Raw genomic sequence first — 20,587 nt, forward strand, 5'->3', positions numbered from 1 at the left:
GCTGCGAGTGGGTCTGGCCTCGGATCGGTCGAACATTTTGAACACATTAGGCACGGACGCAACCAAGCATAAAAATGCTTGATCAACACGAGATCTGCTCAGTCTAATAAAGGTGGGGTTGAATGCTTGGCAAACAAGTAGGACAGTTTTTCCCAAGACATAAAAATGCTGCTTCCTACTTGGAGCAGCGAGTTAACTGCCTCACAAGCATGCGGGCTACACCTGCAATTCACGTCATGGAGGAGGTCCCATGCCAAAGCAGTTGCCCTTATGGTACTGCGCGGCTGCTAAGCAAAACTTTTGTTCCCGCGATGGTTTTACGCCATGTGACACGACTGCGGCGCAGAGGTCACTCCCTTATGCTGCGTCGTGAACGGAAATTCTAACCAGGATGTTTCACGCGGACACAGTGAGCATGCTCGCTGCCTAGCAAATTGGCTGCCTGGCCGAAAAAATGCCGTTTTGAACGAACCTCTTGCCCCGAATCTGGCAAACCAATCACAACGCAGAGATTTGTTTTGAATCAAAGCGGGCAGGGTTTTGAGGGAGTGACGCTGAAGTACGCAACGTTGAGAATGAACATCAACAAGAAAGATCGCTGATTGGTCAGAGCGCCGGCCTATAGGCACAGGCACGTTTTGAAAAACAACGGGTTGCTCTAATTGAAACAACAGTGGGACTTTTCTGAGCTTGGGTAAACGTGTGCAGGGAAATGAGAGAATCATTAAAGCTCACAATTAGTTTTAAATCGTGGTAGAGAACTTCATATGTTTATAAATTACATTTAAGGCATGCATGAAATTATGAGGCAACTAGTCGACAGTGAAATTTGGCGTCAACTAATTTTTATAGTTGACTCATCATTGCAGCCCTAATTTCTCTCTCTCTCTCTCTCTCTCTCTCTCTCTCTCTCTCTCTCTCTCTCTCTCTCTCTCTCTCTCTCACACACACACACACACACACACACACACACACACACACACACACACACACACACACACACACACACACAGCACTAGTTTCTGTATGACTACACAGAGCATTGCATTGGTGTGATGAATGGCTAGCAAGGCCACCTTAATTGACACATCAGACTGAGGACCATTCTGCACCTCCCAGATTGATTCTCCTCGCTAATTGAAATTGGACGTTAAGCATATTAACACACTCTCCCAATGGCTCAACAGATTAATATCATATTTTCATACTGCGGCTCCAACAAATTCCATACCACCGGCCATGTGTGTAGTGCTTGATTACTGTTTCTGTTCCTGTAATAGAAATTAATTTGTATATGAATGTTGCAGAGGTGTACTGTAGAATTGGAACCCGTAGGAAATAGAGGTCTGTGTGGGGTATTGTCCTGTGGTAATTGGAGAATCACGGTAATTTACTGGAAGCAGACACTTACAAACACCTGCATAATGGACATCTGTCATTGGTAATGGATTTGCTACAGCTGTTTTCATTTGCATATTAGTTTGAATTGTTTTATCGCTCACAACTTTATTACACTTCAGCCTCATGCCTGTGCTTATCAGTGCAATTCCTTTTCAGTCCATAGATTCACTTCTTCAGTTCCATTTTACACATTCCTGGATTCGGATCATGTCCCAGATCAGCACCAAAAGTTAATGACTTGTTCCTTTTGTCATTTACAACAACTCCACAAAGTTTCATCCAAACCCGTTCATAACTTTTTGAGTTATCCTGCTGACAGACAGACAGACAAACAACCAAACAGACAAACCAGTGTGATCGAAAACACAACATCCTTGGTGGCGGTAACAAACTGGCCTGTCAGGAGCAAAAGCAAGCTGTTGCAGTAACTTACTGGTGTGATTGCCCACATAGGACCACACAGCTCTGTTGCTGATTTTATGCATAGAGAAGAGTGAGAATTGACCTCTACCCATTTTATTCATACCTATGTGGATATTATAATTCAGTTGCTGAATGCAAACGTGCCCTGTAGAACACATGTGGTAGCCACCACCAATTTTATTTATGCCCCGTAGGTCTGACAGAAGCGATATATGCAATATGACCCATGATGAAGCCCATAGGCGAGACAGGTTTGTTGAGATAGTATGTTTCACAAAGCAGGACACACTGAGGCAATTACTTACAGTATATGAGTGATTTATCCACTGGAACCAGACAGAATACCTACCTGTTCATAGAGAGGAAAATGCCCAAGGCCAATGTGATAGAGTAAAATTATACATGTAAACGCTTTCTGTGTAAATAAATATTCAATAAAAAAGGAGAAAATGAAAGCAGTGCTCTCTAAGCAGTTGAGAGCACAAATACAAAATTAACACACACGTCACTCATCTAGGCCTACTAATATTACAATGATGAGAAAACTAATCTTGAAATGTAAACCCAAAAGAAGACGGTAATTTAGTCAGCATAATCTGGGTCGCCTTAAGATAAACTACTGAACTAAACGTAATACTTCAGCATGTTCATCGCTGTCTTCTCTTCAATGTCATGTCATCATGTTGTGATTGTAAATTGGTGACTCATTTTAGGAACTAAGACATAATTAGTTTGTATTCTACCAATTGCTTTGAGTGTACTGTACTGGAGTCTTTGAGTGTACTGGAGATTACAGTCAATAGGGTTTGAATGGGATTTCAGTGTGCATTGTATGTGATCACTATTGGTTGGTCAGTGATGTGTGTATGTGTAATGCCAACTCCTTCATCATTTGGCTGATGTGTATCGACTTGTATTGTTTCCCAGCACAATGCAGTAATTGAATTGAGACTGTGCTGTTGCAGTTCTGGGCTTTCAACTACAAAGATAGATTGTGAGCGTGTTGAACATGTGGGACCAGTAGAGCTGAGATGTGAAATGGATAGTACAAATGGGATTGAGCATTTGGTGGGATGTATCAATGTGCCTTGGAGTTTACAGAGACGGACTCCTTACTCTTAAGAAAAATACTGGCTCAGTTTTACATATAAAGAAGAGGGACAGTTTACTTCACATGCATGTGTGTTGACCTCACATTGCTATGCAAACGTATGATTATAAATAAAGAAAGAAAGAAAATACATGAAAAACAGTCTATTACAGCCACTTGCTTGATATGCATCAGTAATTGCACATGCATTTAAATATAGGGGTGTCTCTATGTATGTTTATTTAAGGTGTTGTAGGGGTCTCCCTTCACAGGTGTCTGGATGTAATTGCCCAAAAGGAAGCACTGATGGGAAGAGTAACCACTGGAGCCAAGTGAGTCATATGTGCATCAGTTAAACCAGGATCTGGGCTGCAACGTAAAATCACCCAAACAGAGTATAAGCTTGTCAAGGAAAAGCAATGTGTCATTTCTGTATCACAGGCAACTAGGCGCAGGCAACAGGCAACTTTCAAAAATACTGTGCAGTAAAAGCCAGTCAATACACTGTTATAGGCCCTTGCTCATGTGACAACCCTATGATGTGATGGTTACTGGCATGAACTCAAATCATTAGTGGACAACAAACAACAGCAAGGGGTCGATAGGGACCTATCTAAAAAGCAGTTGGGGAAATAATATGCTTTTTTCCACTTTATTTGCTGCTAATATTGATTTTGCAGTGACAACTCTGACATGAAACAGTAGCGCTGGCTGTTGTAGTCATACTGTTTGCAGTCTACATGTCCCCAAGACGATTCGTTCTCAAAGTCAACCAATGAATGACTGAATAGCTAGCTCATGGAGTCACTCTTCCAATGGCAAACAGGTTAGATTGCTTGGACATTTTTTTCCTCACCAGTTTGCTATTGGCAAACATATACCCCATCCTATTCACAGTCCCTTACAAAACATATATTTCTTACATCAAACCATCATTGTAAAAAAAGAGGGTATCGGTAGGAAGCCTTTAGTGGCTATTTCTTGTGTGAGGTTGCAATTTACTGGGCCATGTTGACAGGTTTGGATAGCCGCAAAGCAATCTGCGTCATGTCCACAGAAAGGACCCACAGCAATGGTGACATGTGATGAGGCTCTGGACACACACACACACACACACACACACACACACACACACACACACACACACACACACACACACACACACACACACACACACACACACACACACACACACACACACACACACACACACTAAGATGAGGTTTTAGATTTACATGTGGTCTCTTATGGCTGAAGCTGGCAAGTTCCTTCTTGCCAAATGCATAAACATGCTCCTGATACTGTTTTGTGTCTGAATACAACAGCAATAACATTTGTTATTGTTTTTTTTCCAGTTTTGCTAAAACTCCAAATAGTTATACATTTGCATGTGATTAGCATTGCCATAGCCTTTTGGCTACAGATACAGGCTTTTCTTTGCAGCAACGTAGCTCTAGGCTGTGGGATGATCTCATTCTGCAGATCTGTCTCTGTGTTATGATGGCACACCACCTCTTGCTATCATTGCAGACTGAGCTTTCCAAATGAGCTGGTGTCCATTCGGGGCGTAACAGGGATGATTAGAGGGGCATTCTGGGTATTGGGGACATAATGACAGGATGTGGGACTTTAGCACCCTATAAACTGCTCTGCAGCAGACTGCCATGAGAAAATGATGGTTACCGGCTTGGAAACAAAACACTGCAATTCTCACATTAGGGGAGCAGAGAGAAGGATATTAAACACTCTTTCCCTTCTCTCTCTCTCTCTCTCTCTCTCTCTCTCTCTCTCTCTCTCTCTCTCTCTCTCTCTCTCTCTCTCTCTCTCTCTCTCTCCCTCTCTGAGGCCTCCTCCTCCTCCAAAAAGAAAAAAATAAAGAAATAACAACTCAATAGGATTCGCTCACTGCCACACACGTGTGAAGCGCATGCTGCTACAGTCTTTGTTCCGGTCAGGCTTCATTTTTCACAAATGACAGCAGCGTCTGATCACACAGGCCTGGGAGAGCCCTGCAGGGAATGTGCCAAAACTACACTGCTCTGTACAGCACCACACAACTCCCCACTCTACACCACACCCTTTATCTCTGCTCCTGTGTGTGCTTGTGGGTGTGTGTGTGTGTGTGTGTGTGTGTGTGTGTGTGTGTGTGTGTGTGTGTGTGTGTGTGTGTGTGTGTGTGTGTGTGTGTGTGTGTGTGTGTGTGTGTGTGTGTGTGTGTGTGTGTGTGTGTGTGAGAGAGACAGAGACAGAGACAGAGACAGAGACAGACATAGAGAAAAGGACCGAGAGGGAGACCAACTCAGCTTCCAGAACTGCGGGGTATAAACATTAAACATTATACATTGGAACTCTAAAAAATCACAGTCCCATTCCCTTTGCATACCAACAGTTTTGCCTGTGCTTTTACAAATTGGTGTATGTGTAAAGGCAAATCGAACATTGAAAGGTACGGTAGACAATTCCCTCTGCATATCTTCTCCTTGACTCTTTGCAGCGCAGTGTGTTAATAAGTCTAACTTTCTATAATATGTATGCACTAACTAACACAACACAAATGTATAGAGTGAGGTAAATAAGGTAAATTCAGTGAGTGTTTCACATTATTCCTGTCAGTGAGACTGACTGACATGGTCAACTATACACTCGCCTCCAAAAGAGTTGTCGCCTATCCATCTGTTTGGAATAACAGCTAATAACCTGACTTTCAATTAATCACTTGGCTTCAGAAGTCACTCATATGAAAGCTACAACCCTCCCGAATGAAAATGTATGTACAAAAATAAATTTCATGCACCAACGAAAGATTGACCCTTTATTGAACACAGACAGGGCAGATTTTCACAAGACAAAAGTTTTGTCGCCTATCGAACATAATGTGAAAATGAGTCACTTCAAAACACTTCAAATACGCAGATTGGGTGTCATACTTAATCACTGAATAACTCTCACCTCTCCAGAAAATCAACTTTGGCCTTAGGTGTATGTTTAGGGTCATTGTAATCATGGAAAGCAACACAATGAAAATCAATGGAGTTCAATGAGAGATGGTGACATATTCGCTATTCATAGAGCAATACATGTTTAACTTCATGATGTAAGCAATGATAAAAGCCCTCAAACACCTGCAGCATGCATGCAGCTCCTCATAAGAGCTGTATCTGTACACTATCACCTAATAGTTCTCATAGTTTTAACTGGGTTCTGAATCCGACATAAAACATAGATTAAAGACACACGCCACCCTGCACACAAACTGTTCAGCCTCCTGCCCTCTGGAAAGAGGTACAGGCGCCTCCGTTCCCGTACCACCAGGCTTGCAAGCAGCACGATGCATCAAGCAATCAAGATACTGAACACTCAACCCACTCTCCCTTCACTGTCAGCCTCTAGCCAGCCAGGCCACTGACAACGCTCCCCCCCCTTATCCCCACCACCATATCTGCGACTGAACATTCCACCTGCACTACTACATCTGTGACTGAACTTTCAACCTGCACTAACTCAAAACATACACATGCACACACACACACACACACACACACACACACACACACACACACACACACACACACACACACACACACACACACACACACACACACACACACACACGCACACTGCACTTTCTGCACTAAACCCAAACATACACACACTGACACACAACTCATACTCACACACATACACACACACACACACACACACATACACAGGTACACACACACAGACGCACACCGCACTTTCTACCTGCACTAAACACACACACACACACACACACACACACACACACACACACACACACACACACACACACACACACACACACACACACACACACACAAAACACATACAAACACACACACACACACACACATACTGCTGCTGGTGTATTTAATAAAAACCTTTTTTAATTATTTATTTCTTCAAATGCTACTATTACTATGTCAGAACGCTATAAAGGACTTTTAGAAAAAAGAACAACAAAATACCTCCTCTTAATGTATGTTCTCTACAAGTCTTCTGTTGTCCAGTCTTGCACTTTAAATGTCTGTATGAGCAATGTCTACGTCCATACTGTCTATGTCCATGTATGAGTACTGTCTATGTCTATACTGTCTATGTCCTTACCTAGATTAGTCTATGTCTGCATGGGAGAGCAAGAAACGCAATTTCAAATTCTTTGTATGACCAGTGCATGTAAAGAAATTGACAATAAACTTGACTTGACTTGACTTGACTAGATTAATGAAGGAAGTGAAGGATGGCACTTTTAAATGTTTCATTTCATCCGCTGATGTATGCTTAAAAGTGTTGCCTCTTATAATAGCATAGCAGTGAATGCAATTATGACACGTAAAATTGGCTTTGGGAATATGTGATAAAAATTGAGAGGGCTTCTTGGGGACAGTTTATCCTAATCGCTTGCCGTCATAAAAAAAAAATGCTGATGGATTTGATGAACAGCAACGAAATTGTCATTCATAATGCTGACAAAGGTGGCATAGAAGAAGGGCTCTGCCTGGTTTGCCTGGTTCTCACCGACAGTGCATTTGTGTAGGTCCAGAGGTGGAGTGGAGTGTCTAGCGCTGCCATTAACATGCTTTTCTCAAGTAGAGCATGGAGCATTTATTGCTTAAATATCAACGGCAGCTCGCATTGATGAGTCACTGGACAGATTCTTTAGAGATGAACACAAAACATTTTTGGAGGAATTTCTTGGTGGTGAGTTGCAATAAATGCACCATTTATTTTCTGACTCGAGAAGAGCATGTTAACGGTAGTGCTACCAGATGGTAGTTTGTGTGTGCACACATGTACCATCGGTGAGAACCAGGCTAGTATAAGACAGAACTGACTGAGTTTTCAATGTCCAAAAGGAAGTCAAGTTCCCTACATTGAAGTCCTTTGCATGGGTGTCTTTTAAACATCTCACAGAGGAAAACCAAGCATTTGGCATTGCAAACTCTGACTTGCATTGTGAACACGATAGCCGGTTCGAATTCAGGTGCGGGAAGGGACACCAGCAGAGGCGGTAGCTTGTTAGAACTAAGAAAATATTTGGCACCAGCACAGTTCTCTGTTTGCCTGAAGGCGTCTAGACAGTTAATGGGCAACATGTTAAGGTCGGGCTTCCCCAGAGAGATTAAGACTGCTTATGGATGACTGGTAAAGGTCGGGTTTCCACAGAAAGTTAAAGACTGCTTATGGATGACATGTTGTCAGTGCCGCTGATGATGTAACTGTGGGATTGCCACAGCCAATTGAGATCACCCAGGGAAAATGCGGCCATGTCAACTAAAACACAGGCTTTATACATCATTTCTGTGGTGTGTGCGTGTGTCTGTGTTTGTGTATTTGTGCGTGCGTGCGTGTGCAGTGAAACATGGCGAGAACGCTAGGGAAGTCAACAGAGCGGCTCAGCAGCAGTCTAGTAATCAGAAAATATTGCTTGTGTACCGGTGTCGATTTGAAGCAATTTGTTGCAATTCAGCTTATACTGTATACAGTAGTGTATACATGTGAAAGCTGTATGCAGAATAGCACAGTCACTGAACGCATTTTCATTATGGTGAAAAGAAGAATAATGGAATGGTTCAAACAAAAAAAGCTTCTATACATCAATGGCATATGTATGTCTGTTGTTTTTTGTGAAGACTTCTCCACTGTCCAGTAGATGTGATACACAATGTTTGTGTCCTTAAATCCTATTGTTATGGAACAGGCATTCCATGCTTACTGTAGAAATCTTAAAAAGGACCTTGAAATGAGATGTGTGCGCAAGTTCTTTGTTTTCTGTTAGAAGGTAATCTTCATCTTCGTCTTCATCGCCTTATAGGTCATAATGGGAATTATCGATTTCATTTTCAAGCTAACAAAGGACTGGGCCAGTGTTGGACTCAGAATCTCGGACCACCTGATGCTAACTGTTGATACAGAGAATCAGACAGAGCAGAACTACTCAGGTGCTCTCCCCCTTGCCTGGTTCACACCAGACAATATCTCATCATGATGTTACGATTGCCAACGGCCATTTATTGGCCAAATACGTAGACCATAGGCAGTCGTGTCAGTTGTATTCAAACAAACTGCAACCTTCTATTTGTTGCATAATACACGTCATCATCTTTCCACCCTCCCCGCTCCCTGATTGGCTCCTTTCCTCAGGCTCGTGCTTTGGGACGAGCTTCCAAGTTGTTTTCAGTTCGGCACGATTGTGCCAAGCAGCATGGGATTTCCCAGGCTACCCCTCTCCAAATGCGTATTCAGGAAGGCTTGAAAATGAATTCAGAAGAAGAAAGTATTTTAGAAACATTAAGGGTTGTTTTCGTTTATTACTCAGGTCTTCTTTGAAGAGATGTTTCTGCCACAGGCTAGCTGAACACTTCCAAAGAATAGGAACAAGTTCTGAATCAGTAGCTGTCCAGCAATCATGCACCACCAGTCTTTTTCGTCTTTTTTGTTGGACATTGGAACAGTTTAACTTTTCTGCTTGTTCCCTTTGTTCTTGCTTTGTTCTGGATCTCTGGAGTGCACAGTATATTTGCACTATCAAGACACCTTGGATCAACTATAAGAAAAGGAAGATACAAGAACAAAAAATGATTTATGACCAAACACTGCAAACTTTGGAATGAACTGGTGGACGAGAAACACAACAGCAGAGGCAATATTCAGTGCAGACTGTGTGTGTGTGTGTGTGTGTGTGTGTGTGTGTGTGTGTGTGTGTGTGTGTGTGTGTGTGTGTGTGTGAGAGAGAGAGAGAGAGAGAGAGAGAGAGAGAGAGAGAGAGAGAGAGAGAGAGAGAGAGAGAGAGAATGAGAAAAAGGTAGGCAGAGCCTTTGCTCATCACAGCAAGGTTGCATTCCTCATGTCAGGAGCATAATGTATATAGCACACACATCATATCAGGATTTCATAGTGTTTACTCTGCTCTCTGTATAATCAGATCATGTGCCCATGAGGCATGTGACCATTCTTAGAGAAAAAAAGAGACTCTACTTTTCTATTATTTTGCTCAAATATCCTCAAGTATCTTCAGCTATTTAAATCTCCACAGGGCAGCATTTTCAGAATGAATTAAATGAACGGAATGAATTGGGAATGAATCATGCAGCCCATGGAACGTCAGTAAGCGATATGACACATATTGTGTGTATAAAAGCACAACAAGGAAAATGAAGCGTACTGTGAAAGAGGGTGAGATCTGGCATATGTTTTGCTTGTGCCCATCCCAGAAGATAAGAAATAAAGGCAATCAGACCCATGAGGGTGCTCTATTTAATTGTTATGGGGTGAATGTTTCCTCCATGGGTCGTTAATTACTGTGCAGGTTGTTGTGCTGCTCTGTGAGTGGGCTGAGAGAGAGAGAGAGAGAGAGAGAGAGAGAGAGAGAGAGAGAGAGAGAGAGAGAGAGAGAGAGTGTCTGTGTGTGTGTGTGTGTGTGTGTGTGTGTGTGTGTGTGTGTGTGTGTGTGTGTGTGTGTGTGTGTGTGTGTGTGTGTGTGTGTGTGTTTGTGTGTATGTGTGTGTGTGTGTGTGTCGCAAGGCTCCACAATGAATGGGCTGTGAGTATGCATGCATGCAGACTTCGTACAAGCACACGTCCAATATCCTTGTCCTTCCAAATGTCATTTTTGTCATTTTATTTTTAAGGCTGATAGCATTTTCTTAGATGGAATTCTTTTTTCCTCTGGCTGGCCCTGGCACATTTTCATCATAACTGACAAAATACTATACAAAAATGATTAAAAAGACTAAAAGAAAAAGAAAATCCAATATTATCAATAATTGTATGGTGCAAAGTGAAATTATGAACATGTGTTAACAATGTGATTCAATGTATTTGATCCATTTTTAACTCTTGAATGGCATTTCACACACACACACACACACACACACACACACACACACACACACACACACACACACACACTCACGCTGGGCTACCTAATTAAAACTTGACCTGCAGCTACAACAAACTCTAGGATTGGCTTTTTGGAGCGAGAGTAAGAAAAAAAAAAGCAATTTTCTGGAAGGCACTCATTACTGGCAGATTATTAAGGCACATAAATGAAAAGACTGCAGGAAATGCATAATGAGACGGCCTCCTAATTAGATCGATAGAAAAAACAAATTGAAGCATTAACAATGAAGTGCACTTGCCAGCCCATCAAACACAACAACTCACCTTCACGGATCCACCCACCCACCTCCTACCACTTATGTGTTGTGGGTGTGCGTGCGTCCGTGCGTGTGTGCATGCGTGCGTGTGTGTTCGTGTGTTTGCGTGCGTGTACACTGTATGAGTTATTCTATAACTAGGGGTACATTTAATGTAAAGCAAAATCTCAAAATATCAGTATTGCCTTTCAATAAATATCCTAGATTTCTCTCGGACGCACACTACATTTTTGATTTAATGTACGTATAATATGAGCATTTAATCACGTTTGACGTGTGAAAAAATATTTGTAAAGATTTTATACAAAAACTGTTTTTTTATTTGAAGACTGATTCTGACATTTGGGAAATTGCACAGCATAAAAATGTCAAATTCCAGTGTTACATATGATTTTTTGCATTGGAAAATAGTTTTTTAGTTATTTCACTTCATATTATTTAGAAGATAGATGTGAGCTGATGTGCGAAAGATCATTGGTTGATGTTAATAGTTAGTGAAATTTACAATTACAGCACATGGACTTGAAATTTGCCCCTAATTATAGAATGACTCATGTGTAATACCAACAATATTACGAGCCAGGATACATTTGTACCCTTGGCTCCACCATGCAACAGATTGGCATTTTACCAAGGAAGCTAAGATACAAGTAGACCTACACATTGTTAATAGTTATTCCATCCTAATGAGTTACACTCCCACTCTAATGAAAAAAACTGCAGGAAATGTATAATGAGACGGCCTACTAATTAGATCGATTGAAGTATTAACTATGAAGTGCACTTCACTTCAACTCACCTTCACGGATCAACCTGCCCACCTACGTGTACGATACAGCATTTTATCAAGAAAGCTAAGATCAATCACACCATTTTAATAGTTATCCCATCCTAATGAGTCACACTCCCACTCTATTCATGGCTCCACAGCATGCACACAGGCACACAGGAAACCCTAATGGGGAAACAAACTTGGCTGTGACACCTACATGCCCAATGAGAAACAGGGACCCTGATACATCCTCTATCTGTGACCTAGTAATTGAGTGCGGCCTGTGTAGGTCAGATAGGCAGGTGCGAGATGGCCTGAGGTCTCCAGGCTGGCCGTCTGCAGGCTGTCCTGTCATATCAGGCTCGGTGACGTTGTGACACAGTTACTGTGGAGTCCACAGTACGTGGAGTACGTTTGGAGTCCCCGGGAACAGATGTCCTGAGATAATGGGACTGCATTGGAGCCTTACAGGTGCATATGAACAACAGTCTCCACCAGGATGCTCAGGGGAAGAAGTCAGCTGCCATGACTCACATCTGCTGTTCTACTGTGTGCAATTAAATACTTCATAATGAAAAACAAAATTAACTGTTAGTTTCACTGATCTATCTATCTATCTATCTATCTATCTATCTATCTATCTATCTATCTATCTATCTATCTATCTATCTATCTATCTATCTATCTATCTATCTATCTATCTATCTATCTATCTATCTATCTATCTATCTATCTATCTATCTATATACGTATATATATATATATATATACACACACACACACACACACACACACACATATATATATATATATATATATATATATATATATATATATATCGGACCCCTTTAAGCAAAGTGATTTACAAAAGAAAATCATGATACAGTAACTATTGAGGTTAGTAAATATGGGCCAGTGCAGAAGACTCACTTTCGGATCAGTCAGTCTTAGTAAGACACTGGGTGGGAAAACACCATGTCCACTCTAACAGAAATCAGTCAGTTTATGGGCTCTGACGGGAGAAGGTGGAAAAATACGTATAGGGCCTTTTAGGGCAAACAAAAACACTGACATTGACTGTTGAATCTGGAAATGGTGAATGACAGGATAGTATTAGTTTTTGGCAAGATTCAACTCCGACTTTATGTTCAGGGACAACTCATCTTGAAAGGTTGTACTTTTGCAAGATCAGTGCAAAATCACCTTGTTTGTCAAGACTGTTGGCTGTTTGAGTGTATCGTATTATTTCTGAAAGCTATTGCCCACACACACAGTCATAAAAAAGTACAGTGGCTGATAAGTCACTCAAGGGCAAAGTATGAGATAGAAGGAAACAGCAACTTCAAATCTGTTGCAGTGGATCCATGAAAATCCAACTACAGTGTACAGTGGAGTGAGGTGTTTGTTTGTTTTTCCCCTGCGGGAGCACTGAAGTTCTTAATTCATTTTGACTGAGACCGTACAGTCAATCATAACAATTCCTCGTTGGAGCCTCGAGAATTCAAGATCCAATCCAAAAAATATTGCATCTGTGACTCATGGGGTGATTTTCAACTGCTTACCCAGTGGTATAGTCTACGTAGAATGCTTAGAACGTAGAACACTTCAACATTTCAGGGATTTCAGTATACCCACATTGAGTGCCAGCCATTTTCAAATTCAGACCAGGGGGTTGCCAGGCTTTTTTCAACGTTTGAGTGATTTTTCAAGAGCCATTCAAATTTAGTTATTTGTCTATGTGTCTAACAAACATACCAGATTAACATGTTAGGCCCCACCCCCCATAAAAAAACGCAATTGACATGATATCAAGTCTTTGGCACTGTGCCATACATTCTGAAAAGACTCGTTTTGAAGTCCATGGCACTCAAAGAGCTACAATTGATTGATCCATTGTTTTGAATAGCAAAAATAAATACAGTATACCCACTTCAAAAAATGCTCAAATATACAGTATACCCACCATAAAAAAGTAGACTACACCACTGTGCTTACCTGGTGGCAATGTCAAAATATCCGAAATCTTCTCTTCACTGCCCACAAAAATAAAAACATTCACTCTTCTCTGCAGTGCTATTGAATGCTGTCTGAGACAGCTCTCGCTTAGTCTCTGAAAAACAATAGCAAGTTCCCACCACAGCATGGGGTGGGGTGGATGTAGTCTCTGATTTGTGTTCGGTGATGCACTCGGCGGAGGCAGTGATACTCTTTTCTGAAACTGATCCTTGCGGGTTTTCTTTTACAGTAGGCTTATGATAGATAGATATTATATCATATTTATGATAATAGTATATGATAATAGTATCATATTTCATAATATGTGTTCAAAGGTCTGATGTAAAATAAATCACTTGTATTGTGCTGAGCAGAGTGTCATATAATCCTTGAACAATGATGTCTTGTGTGAATGATCGAAACAGCCTGTATATCTTTCTACTTTTACCCAGCACGGTTAGCACGGTTCAAACAGAAACAGGTTCCACCGAGGCATGGCTCCACTTTTTTGTTCTTTATCTCGCACATTTTTAGTTCCAGCCGGGGATTTTGGAATTGCCTCAGACGTTGTTTCGAAGTGTGCGAGCTAGTTACAACTATGACATATTGCCCTCTCTGTAACTGATTGGCCGTCATGTGCAAACATCTACATTTCCCACCCACTCACTTTAAAAATCACCATGGCTTTTCTACAGCCAGTTTTTACAAGAAGGCTAGACCAGTGTTTCCCAACCTTTTTTAGTACCCCCTGAACCCTCTTGTCATACCACAAGTACCCCCTGACACATACACGTTGATGATTCTCCATATGGATATGCCCCCTCCACCCCCTCCGTACCTCCCCACACCCCCATGCGGCTCACTCAAAGGATTTTCCAAATACTAAATACTGGGCACTCCTCCACTCCTCTCCTCTCTGCTGTGAGTAATTACAACTGCACAGTATTAATCTCCTGACCAGACATCCATAAAATGTAGGGTCCAGATACAGCTGTGTGGTATTAGGATGGCTTTATAGAAAATCGCCTTCCTCTGCCAAACGGCCAAATTTGCAGGAACGAGACAAAAACACCCACCCACCTCCACCGAGACACTTGCTCTGAAGCTGAGATACATTTAAGCTTAAAAATGAGGCCATAGCATTAGTTTTGATGATGCATTTCAGCTGACAGTATTCCTATTCATAGTAGTAGTATTCCTATTCATAGTTCAATACCATCGAACCCTCCAGACTGGGAGAGAAGCTCCTGCAGATGGGTGTGGATGCCCTCCTAGTCAACTGGATCACTGACTACCTTACAGAGCGGCCACAGTTTGTCAGACTCAAAGACTGCCTCTCAGACACTTTAATGTGCAGCACGGGAGCGCCCCAAGGTACTGTGCTCTCTCCTGTCCTTTTCACCTTGTATACCTCAGACTTTAGTTACAACACAGAGTCATGCCACATGCAGAAGTTCTCTGACGACACTGCAATTGTAGGTTGTATAAAGGAGGGGCAGGAGGGGGAGTACAGGAGTCTGGTGGAAGGCTTTGTGCATTGGTGCAAAATCAACCACCTTCAACTCAACACCACAAAGACCAAGGAGATGGTGGTGGATTTTCGGAGGTCCAAGCCAGCTCTGGAACCTGTCGCTATTGATGGTGTTGAGGTGGAGATTGTAAGCACATATAAGTATCTAGGGGTATATCTGGATAACAAACTAGACTGGTCTGCCAATACAGATGCAGTATACAAAAAAGGACAGAGTCGGCTATACTTCCTGAGGAAACTACGATCATTCAATGTGTGCAACACACTCCTCACTATGTTCTATCAGTCTGCGGTTGCCAGTGTACTTTTTTATGCAGTGGTATGCTGGGGTGGAAGCATAAGGAAGAGAGATGTTGCGCGGCTTGACAGACTGGTGAGGAAAGCGGGCTCTGTTGTGGGAGAAGAGCTGGAGAACTTCACTTCATTGTCAGAAAGAAGATCTTTGAGCAAACTGCTCACCATCTTGGACAATAAGGCTCACCCACTCTACAACACAATCATCCAACAAAAGAGTGTGTTCAGCTGGAGGCTGAGAGCACTGAAATTCAGGACTGACAGACTGGGGAAATCATTTGTCCCTAGAGCCATGCAACTGTATAATTTGTCCATTAAGGACAAAGAGAAACTCCTGGACTTTTCTGCATGACCACCTTATTTATTTTTATCTACTTTTTTTACTTTTTTATTTTCATATTCTTTTTATTCTTTTTATTTTTATTTTTATTTTTACTTCTCTTTTTAATCTACAGAGCAAACTGGACAAAGAATTTCCCCTTGGGGATAAATAAAGTTTAATCTAATCTAATCTAATCTAATCTAGTACACACTGGTATGGTATTTACTAACATTGTTGTTGAAGTGCGTATTCTTTTTTCCTTTTTCTTCAGAAAAGATTGACTAAAGTCAGGAAAATGTGGAATGTGTTCATAATGGTCAAAATCCAGTTACTAAGAGTTCTTCGCATGCAATATCTCTCTCTCTCTCTCTCTCTCTCTCTCTCTCTCTCTCTCTCTCTCTCTCTCTCTCTCTCTCTCTCTCTCTCTCTGCTGCAGGGGGTGTTTGCATCGCCCAGTCTGTGAAAATTCCTCGAGAGCCCAAACCAGGAGAGTTTGATAAGATCATAAATAGACTCAGGGATAACCCCAACGCACGGGTGGTGATCTTATTCGCAAACGAGGATGATATCAGGTAAGAGGGAAAGTTTTTTTTTCTTTTTTAACCCTTTAGCACAGGGGCTCTGTTATATCCTTCTTGTCACCAAAATTGGTAATGACCAAGTCTTAACCAATTACCTTAGACTCCTTGCATTGCATGTTATGATGTAGTTGAGTATTTTCAGCAAAGAGTGAATAGACCCCTTTACTGTTTGTACACAGATGTGACGTAATCGGGCTGCACGCATTATTGGAGCGAATTCAGCGATGTACCGCACATTTGTTAAAACAGCCTGATCTCCAAAAAATCTGTGCTCCTGGACACGGATGTTAAGGACACGAAATCCGTGTCCAGGAGCACGGATTTTGCCAAAATTCCGTGCTCCTGGACACGGAATTGTTTTCTGTGATCCTGGACACAGAATTGTTTTCCGTGATGGGCACACGGAAGTGCTTTCTATAGGCTATTACCACAGCACTGTGTAACTCTGTCATTAGAAAATACATACCAAATGCAAATCCTAAACAAAATAATGCTATAGCAATTTAAGTTGTGCCCTGACCAAAACATTCCCTAACCTTAACCTGTCATTAAAGACATATTTTTTAGAAATACCTTTTCCAGTTGGTTGCTAGGCTATCAAATTCATATAATGAATGAAAGAAAACTAGCTGTGCCCAGACCAAAACAATCCCTAACCCTAACCTGTCAGTAGGAAATGTTTTTTTTTAGACAAAATATTTAAAATAACAAAAATCCTGAGAAAACACAAGACTGTGGAAACATAGAGCTGTGGGAGTAGCCTATAGAGAGAGCACTTCTCTGTGTCCATCACGGAAAACAATTCCGTGTCCAGGAGCACGGAAAACAATTCCGTGTCCAGGAGCACGGAATTTTGGCAAAATCCGTGCTCCTGGACACGGATTTTGTGCCCTTAACATCCGTGTCCAGGAGCACGGAATTTTTGGAGATCATGTTGGTTAAAAAACTAGCTAGTTGTTTTTTTCCAAAATAAAAAAATGGATGGTCATGATAACTTCAGATATGATGTGGGCGCCACAGACATGGGCATTCCTGATGATGTCCTCAGTCCAGTCGGAGTGTACTTTTCAGAATCTCTATTTTTCACAAACGCACACCCTTCAGGACAGCAGGTCTTCTCTCTTTAGGGTTTGCACTGTCTGTTTATGTGTGTGTGTGTGTGTTTGAGTCAATAATGCGCGTGTAGTCAGTGATGACATGACTTCTAAACGGGTCAATAGGCCCGTCAACGGGCCCATCTGCAGTAAGAGGCTACTCAAGTGTTTTCTCTAGTTATTATTAATGACTTCATTGATAGAATAGAATAGAATAGAAAGCCTTTATTGTCATTATACAAAGTATACTGCGATTTGAGCTTCCCTACAAGGTGCACAGTCCTTTATAGATGAACATTGTCCAGTAAGTGTGAGTTCATTGTTGTAACAGCTTTGGGGAAGAAGCTGTTCTTCATCCTATTGGTTCTGGCTGGTAATGTCTTGTAGCACCTTCCAGAGGGCAATAGTGTGAAGAGATGGAAGCCAGGATGTGTGGAATCTTTAATGATACTCCTGGCTCTACTTACGCAGCGGGAGTTGTAATGATGCTTTTATTATTCATCTCAAGCAACAAAAAGTTGCTGTCACACACTCAGAACTACTATCAGGCATACAAAACGCTTCACCTTTCGTCGAAATTTGCCATTTTGAGATCAAAAGGGGCTATTTATGTGAGCCATGCAGATCCAAGGAAAACAATGTTTGGTGGGGGCTGGGAACTCCAGTGAGCAGAGTGAGCAAAAGTGAGCAGAGTGAGCAAACTTCATACAGAGAATTGCCTAAGCCACAACCTCAATGACGTTTGACCAATCACAGCATCTGTACACGTGTCAGTGCAGCCAAGGAAGAACCAGCCGCCCAACATACTTTTTTGAAAGCAGGAGCCTCTTGATTTTCAATTTATGCCTAGTTATATCAACAGTTATAAAAAGTATCGATCTGCCACAGAGATACACGTTTCCCAGAGCGGTTGGAGAGAGCGTTCTCCGAACATTTCCCTCTTCGAACTGTGTAGAAGTCCACATCACGTAGCCTACCTCTCATGATCAACAAGCAGCTTAACTGCTCTAATATTAATTTAGCTTATAACTGTAAGGGTGTCGGCATGCTTGCTGTTGGATACGCGAGCGCGTGCACGATTCGTTCATGAACGCGTTAACATGCGTATTTAATGTCAAATTTGCACGCGTTGGCAGCCATATGCGTGCGTCAGGTGCGATATCTTCAAACTCGCTGGGGGCGATCGTAAGAAAGACGACAATGGCAGCAACTTTTAAGAGCGTCTCATTGAGTTTGTCTGAAATTACAAACATTTGCGATCATGCTTCCTTATTGCACTTTAAAAAAGGAGCGTGCAAATATAGGAGCAGTAGCAGTAATGTTTCCTTGCCCAGGGAGCCCCTCTTTTTTTTTTTTTCCTTGCCGTCTGTGTTTCCAATTTCCGCACCGCAAAGCTGATAACGCCAGTATTTTGCGTCTTGGTCAACTGCTTTTAAAGCAAGCATGTGCAGTCGGTTGCTCACGGTGACGCGCGTTATTTGCGGCTCGCAGCAAGCGTGCCGAGACCTTAACGTTATATTAGGTGCACAGAGTGCACAGTCACATGTTATATTCTTATTTGTTTTAATCAGGTTCCAAGTATTTTGACATCTCAGTGGAGTGACTGGATGTTCATAGTCTGTACAATTTTGAAGGCGTAAGTGGTGAAACATTAGCTTAGTACAGTGTTTCTCAACAGGGGCGCCGGGGCACATATTTGTCTAAATTGATAAGTTAATCCTAGTCAGTGGAATCTTTCATCTGCCATTTACGCAAAATAAAGTAAATATAGGTCGCCCCAGTCAGCTGCAACTTCGAACGTAGGTCGTGTGACATCTCCAAATGTGTTACTTTTCTAAGCTTGTGTGGTATCGGATGCGATGCCATGTTATGGCTTGTTGGTTTGGGGTGCCTTGACATTTTTCATGAATTGAAAGGGTGCCTCGCTTAAAAAAAGGTTGAGAAACACTGGCCTAGTAAACTAGACGAACCTGTCTAGCGACCAAAAACAATTAAAATAATATCGAAGTTCTGAGTGTACGATGACATCTTTAGTGATGTTACAGTAGTGTAACAGTGATGAATCACAAAGGGGATGCATGTGTAAGGTTAATATTTTGTGCACAACTTTTCAAAATTGTGCAACACATGTTGCTGTCTTTTGCTTTTGTATTCAACCTTTGTAAAGTCTCTCATGCATTCCACAGCTGAGGACGGAGAAATAAATCAGGCATTCAGTTAGCCATTAACAACACAGTCCTTGATGTTGCCCTTGATACTGCAGACAATTAAATTACCTTTCCTCCTCTCATTTGTGTAGTTATTACCAGGTAATTTGTTTTGCAGAGAGTGGTGTGTGTGTGTGTGTGTGTGTGTGTGTGTGTGTGTGTGTGTGTGTGTGTGTGTGTGTGTGTGTGTGTGTGTGTGTGTGTGTGTGTGTGTGTGTGTGTGTGGAGAGAGTGAGAGATTTGCAGAGGTAGTGTTCCTTTATGAGTGTGTCCATATGATGTGACATGTATTATGTGCTCTAATGATCTAAAGTGCTTAGTTGTTAGCAACTGAAGTTCTTATTGGAGCTTGAAAGACGTTTTATTCCCCATCCAAGGAACCAGTATCTGCTTGATGTAAGAGGGGGAACACTTGTAGAGATACAGTACTTCTCCAGACTAGGATGATATTCCCCTTGCCTTTTGAATTGGTAGAACCCTAAAATAGTCATATACATACCAGTGTTAATTTCGTCAGCTTTTTTTGATTTAGTCTTAGTCTTAGTCACAATGACGAAAATCAATTTTAGTCATAGTCAAACTTTAGTCATTGGCTTCCCAATTTAGTCTTAGTCTTAGTCACAATGACGAAAATCAATTTTAGTCATAGTCAAACTTTAGTCATTTTAGTCATTTTCGTCAACATTTCAAATTTTAGTCA

At 41.6% G+C, this 20,587-nt stretch overlaps 1 protein-coding gene across 1 annotated transcript in view; it reads left to right on the forward strand.

The window, feature by feature from the left end:
• Nucleotides 1–20,587, forward strand: part of LOC134457383 (metabotropic glutamate receptor 4-like) — a 191,930-nt gene that overhangs the window by 109,611 nt on the left and 61,732 nt on the right. Inside the window, exon 3 of the mRNA XM_063209384.1 lies at nt 16,442–16,577. Within this exon, the coding sequence (XP_063065454.1) occupies nt 16,442–16,577 (136 nt within the window). The remainder of the gene's footprint in view (nt 1–16,441; nt 16,578–20,587) is intronic.

The sequence above is a fragment of the Engraulis encrasicolus genome, chromosome 10 (genome assembly GCF_034702125.1).
Source record: "Engraulis encrasicolus isolate BLACKSEA-1 chromosome 10, IST_EnEncr_1.0, whole genome shotgun sequence".
NCBI lineage: Eukaryota > Metazoa > Chordata > Actinopteri > Clupeiformes > Engraulidae > Engraulis > Engraulis encrasicolus.